Genomic DNA, 18,485 nt, shown 5'->3' with positions numbered 1-18,485 from the left:
GGTTTTTTGGGGTCCCCGAGGAGTTTTTGGGGTCCCTGAGGAGTTTTTTGGGGTTCCTGAGGAGTTTTTTGGGGTCCCTGAGGAGTTTTTTGGGGTTCCTGAGGAGTTTTTTGGGGTCCCTGAGGAGTTTTTTGGGGTTCCTGAGGAGTTTTTGGGGTTCCTGAGGGGTTTTTGGGGTCCCTGAGGAGTTTTTTGGGGTCCCTGAGGGGTTTTTTTGGGTTCCTGAGGAGTTTTTTGGGGTCCCTGAGGGGTTTTTGGGGTTCCTGAGGAGTTTTTGGGGTTCCTGAGGGGTTTTTGGGGTCCCTGAGGGGTTTTTTGGGGTCCCTGAGGAGTTTTTTGGAGTTCCTGAGGAGTTTTTTGGGTTCCTGAGGGGTTTTTGGGGTTCCTGAGGACTTTTTTGGGTTCCTGAGGGGTTTTTGGGGTCCCTGAGGGGGTTTTTTGGGGTTCCTGAGGAGATTTTTGGGGTCCCTGAGGAGTTTTTGGGGTTCCTGAGGGGTTTTTTGGGGTTCCTGAGGAGTTTTTTGGGGTCCCTGAGGGGTTTTTGGGGTCCCTGAGGAGTTTTTTGGGGTTCCTGAGGGGTTTTTTGGGGTCCCTGAGGAGTTTTTTGGGGTCCCTGAGGAGTTTTTTGGGGTTCCTGAGGGGTTTTTTGGGGTCCCTGAGAGGTTTTTGGGGTTCCTGAGGAGTTTTTTGGGGTTCCTGAGGGGTTTTTGGGGTCCCTGAGGAGTTTTTGGGGTGCCTGAGGAGTTTTTTGGGGTCCCTGAGGGGTTTTTTGGGGTTCCTGAGGGGTTTTTGGGGTTCCTGAGGAGTTTTTTGGGGTTCCTGAGGGGTTTTTGGGGTGCCTGAGGAGTTTTTTGGGGTCCCTGAGGGGTTTTTTGGGGTTCCTGAGGGGTTTTTGGGGTCCCTGAGGAGTTTTTCGGGGTTCCTGAGGGGTTTTTGGGGTCCCTGAGGAGTTTTTTGGGGTCCCTGAGGAGTTTTTTAGGGTTCTTCTGAGGTTTTTTTGGGTTCCTGAGGGGTTTTTGGGGTCTCTGAGAAGTTTTTTAGGGTTCTTCTGAGGTTTTTTTGGGTTCCTGAGGGGTTTTTGGGGTTCCTGAGGAGTTTTTTGGGGTTCCTGAGGGGTTTTTGGGGTCCCTGAGGAGTTTTTTTGGGGTTCCTGAGGAGTTTTTTGGGTTCCTGAGGGTTTTTTTGGGGTTCCTGAGGAGTCTTTGGGGTTCCTGAGGAGTTTTTTGGGGTCCCTGAGGAGTTTTTTGGGGTTCCTGAGGAGTTTTTGGGGTTCCTGAGGGGTTTTTTGGGGTCCCTGAGGAGTTTTTTGGGGTTCCTGAGGAGTTTTTGGGGTCCCTGAGGAGTTATTGGGGTGCCCTGAGGAGTTTTTTGGGGTTCCTGAGGAGTTTTTGGGGTTCCTGAGGGGTTTTTTGGGGTTCCTGAGGTTTTTTTGGGTTCCTGAGGGGTTTTTGGGGTCCCTGAGGAGTTTTTTGGGGTTCCTGAGGAGATTTTGGGGTCCCTGAGGAGTTTTTTGGGGTTCCTGAGGGGTTTTTGGGGTTCCTGAGGAGTTTTTGGGGTCCCTGAGGAGTTTTTGGGGTCCCTGAGGGGTTTTTGGGGTGCCCTGACCTTTTCTTGGCGATCTCGTTCTGCCTCTTGACCTTCTCCTCCTCGAACTCCCGGATGTTCCTGACCCCGATCTCGCGGCAGAACTCCTCGAACACCTCGTCCTCCACCTGGGGGAGGGTGGAAAAAAGGGTCAGGACCCCCCCCCCCCCAAAGGCTGGGGGACCCCAAAATCCCCCAAATCCATCCCAAAATCTCCCCTACAGATTGTCCTAAAATCCCCAAATCTGGGCCACCCCAAAAAAACCCCAAATTCCACCCAAAAATCTCCCCCAAAATCCTCTGAATCCCCCCAAAATCCTCCCCCAAATCTGGGGGACCCCAACCCCCCCCCAAAATCCCCAAAACCCCAAAATGTCCCAAAAATGCAAAATCCTTCCTCAAAAATCCCCCCCAAATCCCCAAATCCTGGGAACCCCAAAATCCCAAAAAATGCCCCCCAAAATTCCCAAATCCCCCCAAAAGAATCCCCCCAAAATCCCCCTCAAAATTCCCCCAACTCCACCCCAAAATGCCCCAAATCCCCTAAAAATTCCCAAAATTCTCCCCCAAAAACCCCCAAATCTGAGTGACCCCAAATCCCCCAAAAATTCCAAATCCCCCCAAAAATCCCCCCCAAAAATCCACCCTAAACCCCCCCAAAATCCCGTAAAAATTCCCAAATTTTCCCCCAAAAAATTCCCCAAAATCCCTCAAATATCCCCCAAAATCCCCTCTAAAAATCCCCCAAATCCCCAAAGCTGGGGGACCCCAAAATCCCCCAAAAATCCACCCTAAACCCCCCAAAAATCCCCCCCCAAAATCCCCAAATCCCCCAAAATTTCCCAAATCCCCCCCAAAAATCCACCCTAAACCCCCCCAAAAATCCACCCTAAAATCCCCCCCCAAAATCCCCCAAAGCTGGGGGACCCCAAAATCCTCCCCAAAAATTCCCCCAAATCCACCCCAAAATCCCCAAATTTCCCCCCAAATTCCCCCAAAACCCCCCCAAATTTGGGATTTTTTTCCCCCCAAAATTGGGATTTTTTTCCCCAAAATTGGGATTTTTTTTCCCAAAAAATTGAGATTTTTTTTTCCCCAAAATTGAGATATTTTTCCCCCCAAAATTGAGATGTTTTTTCCCCAAAATTGAGATTTTTCCCCCCAAAATTGAGATGTTTTCCCCCCAAAATTGGAATTTTTTCCGCCAAAATTGAGATTTTCCCCCCCCAAAACTGGATTTTTCCCCCCAAAATTGGGATTTTTTTTTACCAAAAACTGGAATTTTTTCCCCAATAAACTGGAATTTTTTCCCCAAAATCGGGATTTTTTTTTACCAAAACCTGGATGTTTTTCCCCCAAATTGGAATTTTCCCCCCCAAATTTGGAATTTTTCCCCCAAAAAATTGAGATTTTCCCCCCCAAAATAGGATTTTTCCCCCAATAAATTGAGATTTTTCCCTCCCAAAAATTGGAATTTTTCCTCCAAAATTGGAATTTTTTCTCCCAAAAAATTGGAATTTTTCCCCAAAATAGGGATTTTTTTTTACCAAAAACTGGAATTTTTTCCCCAATAAATTGAGATTTTCCCCCCCAAACTGGATTCCCCCCGTGCTGGGACCCCCTTGTGCCCCCTGGCCGCACCTGGTTCATCTTGTCCCTGAGCTCGCGCATCTCGCGCTCCCGGCCCTGGATCAGCCGCTTGATGTCGTTGATGCGCGGCCCGAAGTTGGCCAGCTCGCTCTCCAGCTTGGACTTCTCCTGGGGGGGGGAGAGACAGAAATTGGGGAGAAAATGGGAATTTGGGGAAAAATTTGGGGGAAATTTGGGGGAATTTGGGGGAAAAATGGGGAAATTTGGGGGGGAAATGGGGGAAAAATGGAAAAAATTGGGGGAAAATGGCCCGAAGTTGGCCAGCTCGCTCTCCAGCTTGGACTTCTCCTGGGATTGGGGAGAGAAAAACAGGGACATTGGGGAGAAAATGGGAATTTGGGGGGATTTGGGGAAATTTGGGGAAATTGGGGGAAATTTGGGGGAAATTTGGGGAAAATTGGGGGGAAAATGGGGAAAAAAGGGGAAAAATGGGATTAAAAATCCAAATTTTCCACTTTAATCTCCACTTGGAGTGCTCCTGGAACTGGGAGAGACACGGGGAAATTGGGGAGATCAGAAATTTGGGGAAAAAATGGGGGAAAAGGGAAAAATTGGGGGAAAATGGGAAAAATTGGGGGGAAATGGGGAAAAATGGGATTAAAAATCCAAATTTTCCACTTTAATCTCCAGCTTGGAGTGCTCCTGGAAATGGAAAAATGGGGAAATTGGGGGAAAAGTGGGAAATTTGGTGGAAAAAATCAGAAAATTTGGGGAAAAAATGGGGAAAATTTGGGGAAAAAATGGGGAAATTTTGGGGAAAAAATGGGATTAAAACTCCAAATTTTCCAATTCAATCTCCAGCTTGGAGTGCTCCTGGAATTGGGGAAAAATGGGGAAATTGGGGAAAATAAAAGGGAAAAATTGGGGGCGAAAATGGTGGAAAAATGGGGGAAAAAATTTTTTAAAAATGGGGAAAAATGGGAGGAAAATAGAAAAAAAACAGGAGGAAAAAATGGGAAAATTTGTGAGAAAATTTGGAAAAAAATTGGGGGGAAATGGGAAAAAAAATGGAAAAAAAGGGAAAAATTGGGGAAAACCTGGGAAAAAAATGGGATTAAAATCCAGCCCTGAATCCCAAAATCCCCTCCCCAAACTCCAAAATTCCCATTTTTTTCCCCCAAAATTCCCATTTTTTCACCAAAATCCCATTTTTTCCCCCCAAACCTGACTCTCACCTGGAGGATAATTTGAGGAACACTTGATGAAGGAACTTCCCCCAAAATTCACTTTTTTCCCCCTCAAAATTCACTTTTTTTTCCCCAAAATTCCCATTTTTTTGCCTAAAACTTCACTTTTTCCCCATAAATTGAGATTTTCCCCCAAAACTCCGATTTTCTTCTCCTAAAAAATCCCATTTCTCCCCCAAAATTCCCATTTTTTTTCCTAAAAAATCACTTTTTATTCCAAAAATTCCCATTTTTTCCCCCAAAAATCCCAATTTTTCCCCAAAACTCCCATTTTTTCCCCCAAATTCAAATCTTTATTCCCCAATCCATTCTTTCACCTCCAAAATTCAGATTTTTTTTCCTAAAAAAAATACCATTTTTCCCCCCAAAATTCCCAATTTTTAACCAAAATCCCATTTTTTAACCCCAAATCTGAGTCTCACCTGGAGGATCAATTCCTGCTCACTTTGGGAACATTTGATGGGGGAATTTTCCCTCCAAAAATTCACTTTTTTTCCCCCAAAATTCACTATTTTCCCCCAAAATTCACTTTTTTTCCACTAAAAATCCAAATTTTTCACCAAAATCCCATTTTTTCCCCCCAGACCTGACTCTCACCTGGAGAATACTTTGAGGAACACTTGATGGAGGAACTTCCCCCAAAAATTCACCTTTTTCCCTCCAAATTCACTTTTTTTTCCCCAAAATTCCCAATTTTTCCCCAAAATTCCCATTTTTTTACCTAAAACTTCACTTTTTCCCCCAAAATTTGAGATTTTTCCTCCAAATTCCAATTTTCTTTCCCTAAAAATTCCCATTTCTCCCCCAAAATTCAATTTTTTTCCTAAAAAATCACTTTTTATTCCAAAAATTCCCTTTTTTCCCCCCAAAATCCCAATTTTTTCCCCCAAAATTCCCATTTTTTAACGAAAATCCCATTTTTTAACCCCAAATCTGATTCTCACCTGGAGGATCAATTCCTGCTCACTTTGGGAACATTTGATGGGGGAATTTTCCCTCCAAAAATTCACTTTTTTCCCCCCAAAATTCACTATTTTCCCCAAAAATTCACTTTTTTTCCACTAAAAATCCAAATTTTTCACCAAAATCCCATTTTTTCCCCCCCAAACCTGACTCTCACCTGGAGAATACTTTGAGGAACACTTGATGGAGGAACTTCCCCCAAAAATTCACCTTTTTCCCTCCAAATTCACTTTTTTTTCCCCAAAAATTCCCATTTTTTTACCTAAAACTTCACTTTTTTCCCCCAAAATTCAGATTTTTCACCAAAATTGAGATTTTTTTTTCCCAAAATTCAGATTTTCTTCTCCTAAAAATTCCCATTTCTCCCCCAAAATTCAATTTTTTTCCTAAAAAATCACTTTTTATTCCAAAAATCCCCATTTTTTTCCCCAGAAATCCCAATTTCTTCCCCAAAACTCCCATTTTTCCCCCAAATTCAAATCTTTCTTCCCCAATCCATTTTTTCACCTCCAAAATTCAGATGTTTTTCCTAAAAAAATCCCATTTTTCTCCCAAAAATTCCCTTTTTTTCCCCAAAATCCCAATTTTTTTCCCCCAAAATTCCCAGTTTTTAACCAAAATCCCATTTTTTAACCCCAAATCTGAGTCTCACCTGGAGGATCAATTCCTGTTCATGTTGGGAACATTTGATGGGGGAATTTTCCCTCCAAAAATTCACTTTTTTCCCCCCAAAATTCACTATTTTCCCAAAAAAATTCACTTTTTTTCCACTGAAAATCCAAATTTTTCACCAAAATCCCAGTTTTTCCCTCCCAAACCTGACTCTCACCTGGAGAATAATTTGAGGAACACTTGATGGAGGAACTTCCCCCAAAAATTCACCTTTTTCCCTCCAAATTCACTTTTTTTCCCCCAAAATTCCCAATTTTTCCCCCAAAATTCCCATTTTTTTTACCTAAAACTTCACTTTTTTTCCCCAAAATGGAGATTTTTCCCCGAAACTCAGATTTTCTTCTCCTAAAAATTCCCATTTCTCCCCCAAAATTCAATTTTTTTTCCTAAAAAATCACTTTTTATTCCAAAAATTCCCATTTTTCCCCCAAATTTCCCAATTTTTCCCCAAAATCCCAATTTTTTCCCCCAAAATTCCCAGTTTTTAACCAAAATCCCATTTTTTAACCCCAAATCTGAGTCTCACCTGGAGGATCAATTCCTGTTCATGTTGGGAACATTTGATGGGGGAATTTTCCCTCCAAAAATTCACTTTTTCCCCCCCAAAATTCACTATTTTCCCCAAAAATTCACTTTTTTTCCACTAAAAATCCAAATTTTTCACCAAAATCCCATTTTTTCCCCCCAAACCTGACTCTCACCTGGAGAATAATTTGAGGAACACTTGATGGAGGAACTTCCCCCAAAATTCACCTTTTTCCCTCAAAATTCACTTTTTTTTCCCAAAATTCCCAATTTTTCCCCAAAATTCCCATTTTTTTTACCTAAAACTTCACTTTTTTCCCCCAAAATTCAGATTTTTCACCAAAATTGAGATTTTTTTCCCAAAATTCAGATTTTCTTCTCCTAAAAATTCCCATTTCTCCCCCAAAATTCAATTTTTTTCCTAAAAAATCACTTTTTATTCCAAAAATTCCCATTTTTCCCCCCCAAAATCCCATTTTTTCCCCCAAAATTCCCATTTTTTCCCCCAAAATTCCCATTTTTTCCCCCAAAATCCCATTGTTTAACCCCAAATCTGAGTCTCACCTGGAGGATCAATTCCTGTTCATGTTGGGAACATTTGATGGGGGAATTTTCCCTCCAAAAATTCAGATTTTTTTTTGGAAAAAATCTTTTTTTTTTCACCCAAAATTCACTTTTTTCCCCCAAAATTCCCATTTTTTCCCCCAAAATTCCCATTTTGTAACCAAAATCCCATTTTTTCCCCCTAAACCTGACTCTCACCTGGAGGATAATTTGAGGAACACTTGATGAAGGAACTTCCCCCAAAATTCACCTTTTTCCCTCCAAATTCACTTTTTTTTTCCCCAAAATTCCAAATTTTTCCCCCAAAATTCCCATTTTTTTACCTAAAACTTCACTTTTTCCCCCAAAATTGAGATTTTCCCCCAAAACTCCAATTTTCTTCTCCTAAAAATTCCCATTTCTCCCCCAAAATTCAATTTTTTTTCCTAAAAAATCACTTTTTATTCCAAAAATTCCCTTTTCTCCCCCCCAAAATCCCAATTTTTTCCCCCCAAATCCCAATTTTTTCCCCCAAAATTCCCAATTTTTAACCAAAATCCCATTTTTTAACCCCAAATCTGAGTCTCACCTGAAGGATCAATTCCTGTTCATGTTGGGAACATTTGATGGGGGAATTTTCCCTCCAAAAATTCACTTTTTTTCCCCCCCAAAATTCACTATTTTCCCCAAAAATTCACTTTTTTTCCACTAAAAATCCAAATTTTTCACCAAAATCCCATTTTTTTCCCCCCAAACCTGACTCTCACCTGGAGAATACTTTGAGGAACACTTGATGGAGGAACTTCCCCCCAAAATTCACCTTTTTCCCTCCAAATTCACTTTTTTTTTCCCCAAAATTCCAAATTTTTCCCCCAAAATTCCCATTTTTTAACCTAAAACTTCACTTTTTTTCCCCCCAAATTCAGATCTTTCCCCAAAATTTCGATTTTCTTCTCCTAAAAATTCCCATTTCTCCCCCAAAATTCAATTTTTTTTCCTAAAAAATCACTTTTTATTCCAAAAATTCCCTTTTTTCCCCCCAAAATCCCAATTTTTTCCCCCAAAATTCCCAATTTTTCACCAAAATCCCATTTTTTAACCCCAAATCTGAGTCTCACCTGGAGGATCAATTCCTGTTCATGTTGGGAACATTTGATGGGGGAATTTTCCCTCCAAAAATTCACTTTTTTCCCCCCAAAATTCACTATTTTCCCCAAAAATTCACTTTTTTTCCACTAAAAATCCAAATTTTTCACCAAAATCCCATTTTTTGACCCCAAACCTGACTCTCACCTGGATAATACTTTGAGGAACACTTGATGGAGGAACTTCCCCCCAAAATTCACCTTTTTTCCCTCAAAATTCACTTTTTTTTTCCCCAAAATTCCAAATTTTTCCCCCAAAATTCCCATTTTTTAACCTAAAACTTCACTTTTTTCCCCCAAAATTGAGATTTTCCCCCAAAACTCCGATTTTCTTCTCCTAAAAATTCCCATTTCTTCCCCAAAATTCAATTTTTTTCCCTAAAAAATCACTTTTTATTCCAAAAATTCCCTTATTTCCCCCCAAAATCCCAATTTTTCCCCCCAAATTCCCATTTTTTATCCAAAATTCCCAATTTTTAACCAAAATCCCATTGTTTAACCCCAAATCTGAGTCTCACCTGGAGGATCAATTCCTGCTCACTTTGGGAACATTTGATGGGGGAATTTTCCCTCCAAAAATTCACTTTTTTCCCCCCAAATTCCCAATTTTTCCCCCCAAACTCCCATTTTTTCCCCAAAACTTCACTTTTTTTCCCCCAAAATTCAGATTTTTCACCAAAACTCCGATTTTCTTCTCCTAAAAATTCCCATTTCTCCCCCAAAATTCAATTTTTTTCCTAAAAAATCACTTTCTATTCCAAAAATCACCATTTTTTCTCCCAAAATCCCAATTTTTTCCCCAAAACTCCCATTTTTCCCCCCAAATTCAAATCTTAATTCCCCAATCCATTCTTTCACTTCCAAAATTCAATTTTTTTCCTTAAAAAATCCCATTTTTCTCCCAAAAATTCCCTTTTTTTCCCCAAAATCCCAATTTTTTCCCCCAAAATTCCCAATTTTTCACCAAAATCCCATTTTTTAACCCCAAATCTGAGTCTCACCTGGAGGATCAATTCCTGCTCACTTTGGGAACATTTGATGGGGGAATTTTCCCTCCAAAAATTCACTTTTTTCCCCCAAAATTCCCAATTTTCCCCCAAAATTCCCTTTTTTTAACCCAAAACTTCACTTTTTTCCCCCAAAATTCAGATTTTCCCCCAAAACTCCAATTTTCTTTCCCTAAAAATTCCCATTTCTCCCCCAAAATTCAATTTTTTCCCTAAAAAAATCCCATTTTCTCCCCCAAAAATCCCATTTTCCCCCCCAAAACCCCGTTTTTTCCCCTGAAAATTGAGATTTTTCCCCCCCCCAGTCTGGGTTTTTTCCCAGACTGGCCGTTTCTGTGCCCAGCCCTGTCCCACCTGCAGGTTGAGGGCCAGGTGCCGGGTCTTGGTCTGCTCCAGGTCGCTCTGGGAGTACTTGAGGCGCATCTGGAGCCCGTGGGCCTGGGACTGCACCTGGCGCAGCTCGGCCTCCTTGCGCTTGGCCTTCATCTGCTCCTGGATTTGGGGGGAGAATGGGGAAATTCAGGGGGAAATTGGGAAAAATGGGGGAAAACAGGGAAAGAAATGGGGGGAAAATGGGGAAAGATGGGGGGGAAATAGGGAAAAAACAGGGAAAGAAATGGGGGAAAACGGGGAAAAAATGGGGGGAAAAATGGGGGGGAAATGGGGGAAAATGGGGGAAAGAAATGGGGGGGAAATGGGGAAAAAATGGGGAAAGAAATGGGGAAAGAATGGGGGAAAAATGGGGGGGGAATGGGGAAAAATCGGGAAAAACAGGGAAAGAAATGGGGGAAAACGGGGAAAAAATGGGGGAAAAAAGGGGGAAAAACAGGGAAAGAAATGGGGAAAAGATGGGGAAAATGGGGGAAAAACAGGGAAAGAAATGGGGGAAAAATGGGGGGAAAATGGGGGGGAAATGGGGGGAAAAATGGGGGAAAAAAAGGGAATTTGGGGTGGGGAGGGGGCACAGCTCGGCCTCCTTGCGCTTGGCCTTCATCTGCTCCTGGAGTGGGGGGAAATGGGGAAATTCAGGGGGATGGGGAAAAATGGGGGGGAAATGGGGAAAGAAATGGGGGAAAAATGGGGGGAAAATGGGGGGAAATGGGGAAAAAATGGGGAAAGATGAGGGGGAAATAGGGAAAAAGCAGAGAAAGAAATGGGGAAAAACGGGGAAAAAATGGGGGGAAAATGGGGAAAAATGGGGAAAAAGAGGGAAAGAAATGGGGAAAGAATGGGGGAAAAATGGGGGGGAAACATGGGGAAAAAATGGGGGAAAAATGGGGAAAGATGGGGGGGAAATAGGGAAAAAACAGGGAAAGAAATGGGGAAAAATGGGGGGAAAATGGGGGGGAAATGGGGGGGAAATGGGGGGAAAAACAGGGGAAAAATGGGGAAAGAAATGGGGGAAAAAAAAGATGAGGGGGAAATAGGGAAAAAACAGGGAAAGAAATAGGGGGAGAAATGGGGGGAAAATGGGGAAAATGGGGAAATAAATGGGAGAAAAATGGGGGGGAAATGGGGGGGAAATGGGGAAAGAAATGGGGGAAAAGTGGGGAAAAATGGGGAAAAAATGGGGGAAAAAAAGGGGAATTTGGGGTGGGGGAGGGGGCGCAGCTCGGCCTCCTTGGGCTTGGCCTTCATCTGCTCCTGGAGTGGGGGGGGAAAAATGGGGAAATTCAGGGGGAATGGGGGGAAAATGGGGGAAAAATGGGGGGGAAATGGGAGAAAACATGGGGAAGAAATGGGGGAAAACGGGGGAAAAATAGGGGGAAAATGGGGAAAAAAATGGGGAAAAAATGGGGGAATACAGGGAAAGAAATGGGGAAAAGATGGGGAAAATGGGGGAAAATGGGGGGGAAAATGGGGAAGAAATGGGGGAAAATGGGGGAAAAATGGGGGGAAAATGGGGAAATAAATGTGGGGAAATGGGGGAAAATGGGGGAAAAAAGGGAATTTGGGGTGGGGAGGGGGCACGGCTCGGCCTCCTTGGGCTTGGCCTTCATCTGCTCCTGGAATTGGGGGCAAAACCAGGGGGATTTGGGCAAATTGGGAGAGAAAAATGGGAATTTGGGGAAATTCAGGGTCCTTCTGGGGCCAGGTTTGGGGTTTGAGTTTTAGGCTCAGGTTTAGGGTCAGTTTTGGGATTTAGGCTCAGTTTCACAGTCAGATTTGGGATTTAGGCTCAGGTTTGGGATTTAGGCTCAGATTTGGTTCAGGTTTCGGGTCCCACCTTGAGCTCCTTGCTCAGCCTCTCCTTCTTCTCCTTGAGTCTCCTTGGGATCCATTCGGGGTTTTTGGGGATTTTAGGCTCAGATATGGGATTCAGGCTCAGGTTTAGGGTCAGGTTTGGGATTTAGGCTCAGTTTAGGCTCAGGTTTGGGATTTAGGCTCAGTTTAGGCTCAGTTTTAGGCTCAGATTTGGGATTTAGGCTCCGTTTAGGCTCAGATTTGGGATTTAGGCTCAGTTTAGGCTCAGTTTAGGCTCAGATTTGGGATTTAGGCTGTTTAGGCTCAGATTTGGGATTTAGGCTCAGTTTAGGCTCAGGTTTGGGATTTAGGCTCCGTTTAGGCTCAGATTTGGGATTTAGGCTCAGTTTAGGGTCAAATTTGGGATTCAGGCTCAGGTTTAGGGTCAGGTTTGGGATTTAGGCTCAGTTTAGGCTCAGGTTTGGGATTTAGGCTCAGTTTAGGCTCAGTTTTAGGCTCAGATTTGGGATTTAGGCTCCGTTTAGGCTCAGATTTGGGATTTAGGCTCAGTTTAGGCTCAGTTTAGGCTCAGATTTGGGATTTAGGCTGTTTAGGCTCAGATTTGGGATTTAGGCTCAGTTTAGGCTCAGGTTTGGGATTTAGGCTCCGTTTAGGCTCAGATTTGGGATTTAGGCTCAGTTTAGGGTCAAATTTGGGATTTAGGCTCAGTTTAGGGTCAGATTTGGGAATTAGGCTGTTTAGGCTCAGATTTGGGATTTAGGCTCAGGTTTAGGCTCAGGTTCGGGGTCAGGTTTGGGATTTAGGCTCAGTTTAGGCTCAGGTTTGGGATTTAGGCTCCGTTTAGGCTCAGATTTGGGATTTAGGCTCAGTTTAGGCTCAGGTTTGGGATTTAGGCTCAGTTTAGGCTCAGGTTCGGGGTCAGGTTTGGGATTTAGGCTGTTTAGGCTCAGTTCTGGGTTTTAGGCTCAGTTTTAGGCTCAGTTTAGGCTCAGATTTGGGATTTAGGCTCATTTTAGGCTCAGGTTTGGGATCTAGGCTCAGTTTAGGCTCAGGTTTGGGATTTAGGCTCAGTTTAGGCTCAGGTTTAGGCTCAGGTTTGGGATTTAGGCTCAGGTTTAGGCTCAGTTTAGGCTCAGATTTGGGATTTAGGCTCAGTTTAGGCTCAGGTTCGGGATTTAGGCTCAGTTTAGGCTCAGTTTAGGCTCAGTTCTGGGTTTTAGGCTCAGTTTTAGGCTCAGTTTAGGCTCAGTTTAGGCTCAGGTTTGGGATTTAGGCTCAGTTTTAGGCTCAGATTTGGGATTTAGGCTCCGTTTAGGCTCAGATTCGGGATTTAGGCTCAGTTTAGGCTCAGTTTCAGGGTCAGGTTTGGGATCTAGGCTCAGTTTAGGCTCAGTTTAGGCTCAGGTTCGGGGGTCCCACCTTGAGCTCCTCGGTCAGCCTCTCCTTCTTCTCCTTGAGCTTGTCCACGGCCTTCTCGTCCCAGCGCCGCGCTTTGGCCTTGAGGTCACTGGCGCCGCCCGAGATCACCCCGGACTTCTGGAACAGCGTCCCGTCCAGGGCCACCGTCTGTGAGGGGACATTGGGGACATTGGGGACATCAACAGGGACATTGGGGACATTGGGGACATCAACAGGGACATTGGGGACAGCCAGAGTCACCCTGGACTTCTGGAACAGCGTCCCGTCCAGGGCCACCGTCTGTGAGGGGACATTGGGGACATCCATGGGACACTGGGGACACAGGGGACATCACTGGGGACACTGGAGTGATTTCAGAGCTGTTTTGAGGATTTTTGGGGGGATTTTGGCCATTTTGGGGGGATTTGGGGCTGGTTTGGGGTATTTCAGGGCTGGTTTGGGGTATTTGAGGGCTGGTTTGGGGTACTTTAGGGCTGGTTTGGGGTATTTTAGGGCTGTTTGGGGTATTTTAGGGCTGGTTTGGGGTATTTTAGGGCTGGTTTGGGGTACTTCAGGGCTGGTTTGGGGTATTTCAGGGCTGGTTTGGGGTATTTTAGGGCTGGTTTGGGGTATTTTAGGGCTGGTTTGGGGTATTTTAGGGTATTTCAGGGTTATTTTAGGGTATTTTTGGGGTACTCTCAGGCTGTTTTGAGGGTATTTTTGGGGTGATTTTGGGGTGATTTCAGGCTGTTTTAGGGTATTTCTGGGGTATTTGAGGTCTGGTTTGGGGTATTTTCAGGCTCTTTTGGGGTGTTTTAGGGCTGTTTTGGGGTGTTTTCGGGCTGTTTCTGGGGTTTCCTGGGGCACCTTGTGCCTCTGGTGGCCGCCGAAGGCGATGGGGCTGGTTTGGGGTATTTGAGGGCTGGTTTGGGGTATTTGAGGTCTGGTTTAGGGTACTTTCGGGCTGGTTTGGGGTATTTTAGGGCTGGTTTGGGGTATTTTAGGGCTGGTTTGGGGTATTTTAGGGCTGGTTTGGGGTATTTTCGGGCTGTTTTAGGGTATTTTAGGGTTGTTTTGGGGTATTTTCGGGCTGTTTTAAGGTATTTTAGGGCTGTTTCGGGCTGGTTTGGGGTGTTTTAGGGCTGTTTTGGGGTATTTTAGGGCTGGTTTGGGGTATTTTAGGGCTGTTTTAGGGTATTTTAGGGCTGTTTCAGGGTATTTTAGGGCTGGTTTGGGGTATTTTAGGGCTGGTTTAGGGTATTTTCAGGCTGTTTTGGGGTATTTTAGGGCTGTTTTGGGGTGTTTTAGGGCTGTTTTGGGGTATTTTAGGGCTGTTTTAGGGTATTTCAGGGCTGGTTTGGGGTATTTTCGGGCTGTTTTAGGGTATTTTCGGGCTGTTTTTTGGTTTTTATGGGGCACCTTGTGCCTCTGGTGGCCACCGAAGGTGATGGGGCTGGTTTGGGGTATTTGAGGTCTGTTTTAGGGTATTTCAGGGCTGGTTTGGGGTATTTTAGGGTATTTCAGGGCTGGTTTGGGGTATTTTCGGGCTGTTTTGGGGTATTTTAGAGCTGTTTTGGGGTATTTTCAGGCTCTTTTGGGGTGTTTTAGGCCTGTTTTGGGGTGTTTTCGGGCTGTTTCTGGGGTGTTTTAGGGCTGTTTCTGGGGTTTCCTGGGGCACCTTGTGCCTCTGGTGGCCGCCGAAGGCGATGGGGCTGGTTTGGGGTATTTTAGGGCTGTTTTGGGGTATTTTCGGGCTGTTTTGGGGTACTTTAGGGCTGTTTTAGGGTATTTTCGGGCTGTTTTTGGGGTATTTGAGGTCTGTTTCGGGGTGTTTTAGGGCTGTTTCTGGGGTTTCCTGGGGCACCTTGTGCCTCTGGTGGCCGCACGAAGGCGATGGGGCTGGTTTGGGGTATTTTAGGGCTGTTTTGGGGTATTTTCGGGCTGTTTTGGGGTATTTTAGGGCTGGTTTAGGGTATTTGAGGTCTGGTTTGGGGTATCTGAGGTCTGTTTTGGGGTGTTTTAGGGCTGTTTTGGGGTATTTTAGGGCTGTTTTGGGGTGTTTTTAGGGCTGGTTTAGGGTATTTTAGGGCTGTTTTTGGGGTATTTTAGGTCTGGTTTGGGGTATTTGAGGTCTGGTTTGGGGTACTTTAGGGCTGGTTTGGGGTATTTTAGGGCTGGTTTGGGGTATTTCAGGGCTGGTTTGGGGTATTTCAGGGCTGTTTTGGGGTATTTTCGGGCTGTTTTGGGGTATTTTCGGGCTGTTTTGGGGTGTTTTAGGGCTGTTTTTGGGGTTTCCTGGGGCACCTTGTGCCTCTGGTGGCCGCCGAAGGCAATGGGGCTGGTTTGGGGTATTTGAGGTCTGTTTTAGGGTACTTTAGGGCTGGTTTGGGGTATTTTCAGGCTCTTTTGGGGTATTTGAGGTCTGGTTTGGGGTATTTGAGGGCTGGTTTAGGGTATTTTCAGGCTGTTTTGGGGTATTTTAGGGCTGGTTTGGGGTATTTCAGGGCTGGTTTAGGGTATTTTAGGGCTGTTTTTGGGGTATTTTCGGGCTGGTTTAGGGTATTTCAGGGCTGGTTTGGGGTATTTTAGGGCTGGTTTGGGGTATTTTAGGGCTGGTTTGGGGCATTTTAGGGCTGGTTTGGGGTATTTTAGGGCTGTTTGGGGTATTTTAGGGCTGGTTTGGGGTATTTGAGGTCTGGCTTGGGGTGTTTTAGGGCTGTTTTTGGGGTGTCCTGGGGCACCTTGTGCCTCTGGTGGCCGCCGAAGGCGATGGGGCTGGTTTGGGGTATTTGAGGTCTGTTTTAGGGTATTTTAGGGCTGGTTTGGGGTATTTTCAGGCTGTTTTGGGGTATTTTCGGGCTGTTTTCGGGCTGTTTCTGGGGTTTCCTGGGGCACCTTGTGCCTCTCCTGGCCACCAAAGGCGATGGGGCTGGTTTGGGGTGTTTTCAGGCTGGTTTGGGGTATTTTAGGGCTGTTTTTGGGGTATTTGAGGTCTGGTTTGGGGTATTTGAGGTCTGTTTTAGGGTATTTTCAGGCTGTTTTAGGGTATTTTAGGGCTGTTTTTTGGTTTTTATGGGCACCTTGTGCCTCTGGTGGCCGCCGAAGGCGATGGGGCTGGTTTGGGGTATTTGAGGTCTGTTTTAGGGTATTTTAGGGCTGGTTTGGGGTATTTTCGGGCTGGTTTAGGGTATTTTAGGTCTGTTTTAGGGTACTTTAGGGCTGGTTTGGGGTATTTTAGGGCTGTTTTAGGGTATTTTCGGGCTGGTTTGGGGTATTTGAGGTCTGTTTTGGGGTATTTGAGGTCTGTTTTGGGGTGTTTTCGGGCTGTTTCCCGGGGCACCTTGTGCCTCTGGTGGCCGCCGAAGGCGATGGGGGGCTGGTTTGGGGTATCTGAGGTCTGTTTTGGGGTGTTTTAGGGGCTGTTTTAGGGCTGTTTCCTGGGGCACCTTGTGCCTCTGGTGGCCGCCGAAGGCAATGGGGCTGGTTTGGGGTATTTTAGGGCTGTTTCCCGGGGCACCTTGTGCCTCTGGTGGCCGCCGAAGGCGATCCTGCGCGCGTCCTCGACGTTGTCGCAGACCAGCGCGTTGCCGCAGGCGAACTGCAGCGCCTTCTTGATGTGGGGGGGGCTCGTAGCGAATCACGTCGATCACCAGCTTGGCCCCCCGCAGCTCCCGCAGCTTCTCGTCCGTGGGCTTCACCTGGATCACACAAATCGGGGTGAAAAAGCCCAGAAATGGGGTCAGGATCTCAAATTGGGGGTAAAATCCCAAAAACTGGGGTCAAAAACCCCAAAAGTGGGGTCACAAACCACCCCCAAAGCCCAGCTTGGCCCCCCAGAGCTTCTCATCCATGGGCTTCACCTGGATCACAAAAATTGGGGGTCAAAAACCCCAGAAATGGGGTCAGGATCTCAAATTCGGGGTAAAACTCCCAAAAAAGGAGGGTTAGAAACCCAAAAATGGGGTCAGGATCCCAAATTCGGGTCAGAACCCAAAAACTGGGGGTGAAAAACCCCAAAAGTGGGGTCAGGATTTCAAATTGGGGTTAAAATCCCAAAATCAGGGGTGAAAAACCCCAAAACTGGGGTTAAACCTCTCCCACAGCTTCCTGAACACGGGTTTGACCTAAATCCCGAAAATTGGGGGTGAATAACCCCAGAAATGGGGTCAGGATCTCAAATTGGGGTTAAAATCCCAAAAATTGGGGTCAAAAACCCCAAAAATGGGGTCACAAACCACCCCCAAACCCAGCTTGGCCCCCCGCAGCTCCCGCAGCTTCTCGTCCGTGGGCTTCACCTGGATCACAAAAATTGGGGGTCAAAAACCCCAGAAATGGGGTCAGGATCTCAAATTCGGGGTAAAACTCCCAAAAAAGGAGGGTTAGAAACCCAAAAATGGAGTCAGGATCTCAAATTCGGGTCAGAACCCAAAAACTGGGGGTGAAAAACCCCAAAAGTGGGGTCAGGATTTCAAATTGGGGTTAAAATCCCAAAATCAGGGGTGAAAAACCCCAAAAGTGGGGTTAAACCTCTCCCACAGCTTCCTGAACATGGGTTTGACCTAAATCCCAAAAACTGGGGGTGAAAAACCCCAGAAATGGGGTCAGGATTTCAAATTGGGGGTAAAATCCCAAAAATTGGGGGTGAAAAACCCCAAAAGTGGGGTCACAAACCACCCCCAAAGCCCAGCTTGGCCCCCCGCAGCTCCCGCAGCTTCTCGTCCGTGGGCTTCACCTAAATCCCAAAAATTGGGGTGAAAAAGCCCAGAAATGGGGTCAGGATCTCAAATTAGGGGTAAAATCCCAAAAACTGGGGGTGAAAAACCCCAGAAATGGGGTCAGGATCCCAAATTTGGGTCAGAACCCAAAAACTGGGGGTGAAAAACCCCAATAATGGGGTCAGGATCTCAAATTGGGGGGTAAAATCCCAAAATCAGGGGTGAAAAACCCCAAAAGTGGGGTCACGAAGCACCCCCAAAGCCCAGCTTGGCCCCCTGCAGCTCCTGCAGCTTCTCATCCGTGGGCTTTACCTGGATCACACAAATCGGGGTGAAAAAGCCCAAAAATGGGGTCAGGATCTCAAATTAGGGGTAAAATCACAAAAAATTGGGGTGAAAAAGCCCAAAAATGGGGTCACAAACCACCCCCAAAGCCCAGCTTGGCCCCCCGCAGCTCCCGCAGCTTCTCGTCTGTGGGTTTCACCTAAATCCCAAAAATTGGGGGTCAAAAACCCCAAAAATGGGGTCAGGATCCCAAATTCGGGTCAGAACCCCAAAATCAGGGGTGAAAAACCCCAAAAGTGGGCACCCAAACCACCCCCAAAGCCCAGCTTGGCCCCCCGCAGCTCCCGCAGATTCTAGTCCGTGGGCTTCACCTAAATCCCAAAATTTGGGGTGAAAAAACCCAAAAATGGGGTCAGGATCTCAAATTCGGCGTAAAACTCCCAAAAAAGGAGGGTTAGAAACCCAAAAATGGGGTCAGGATCCCAAATTTGGGTCAGAACCCAAAAACTGGGGGTGAAAAACCCCAAAAATGGGGTTTAAACCTCTCCCACAGCTTCCTGAACATGGGTTTGACCTAAATCCCAAAAATTGGGGTGAAAAATCCCA

General features: G+C 45.5%; 1 protein-coding gene across 1 annotated transcript in view; it reads right to left on the bottom strand.

Moving 5' to 3' along the window:
- SMC1A (structural maintenance of chromosomes 1A) overlaps positions 1-18,485 on the bottom strand; it is a 71,757-nt gene that overhangs the window by 24,994 nt on the left and 28,278 nt on the right. Inside the window, 6 exon segments of the mRNA XM_059837398.1 lie at positions 1,606-1,712; positions 3,226-3,342; positions 9,631-9,768; positions 12,901-13,047; positions 16,397-16,504; positions 16,506-16,577. Coding sequence (XP_059693381.1) covers positions 1,606-1,712; positions 3,226-3,342; positions 9,631-9,768; positions 12,901-13,047; positions 16,397-16,504; positions 16,506-16,577 — 689 coding nt within the window.

This window comes from Haemorhous mexicanus, assembly GCF_027477595.1.
Source record: "Haemorhous mexicanus isolate bHaeMex1 chromosome 35 unlocalized genomic scaffold, bHaeMex1.pri SUPER_35_unloc_1, whole genome shotgun sequence".
NCBI classification, from domain to species: Eukaryota; Metazoa; Chordata; class Aves; order Passeriformes; family Fringillidae; genus Haemorhous; species Haemorhous mexicanus.
Note: the sequence above shows the minus strand (reverse complement) of the source record. Positions and strands in the feature narration are given on the sequence as shown.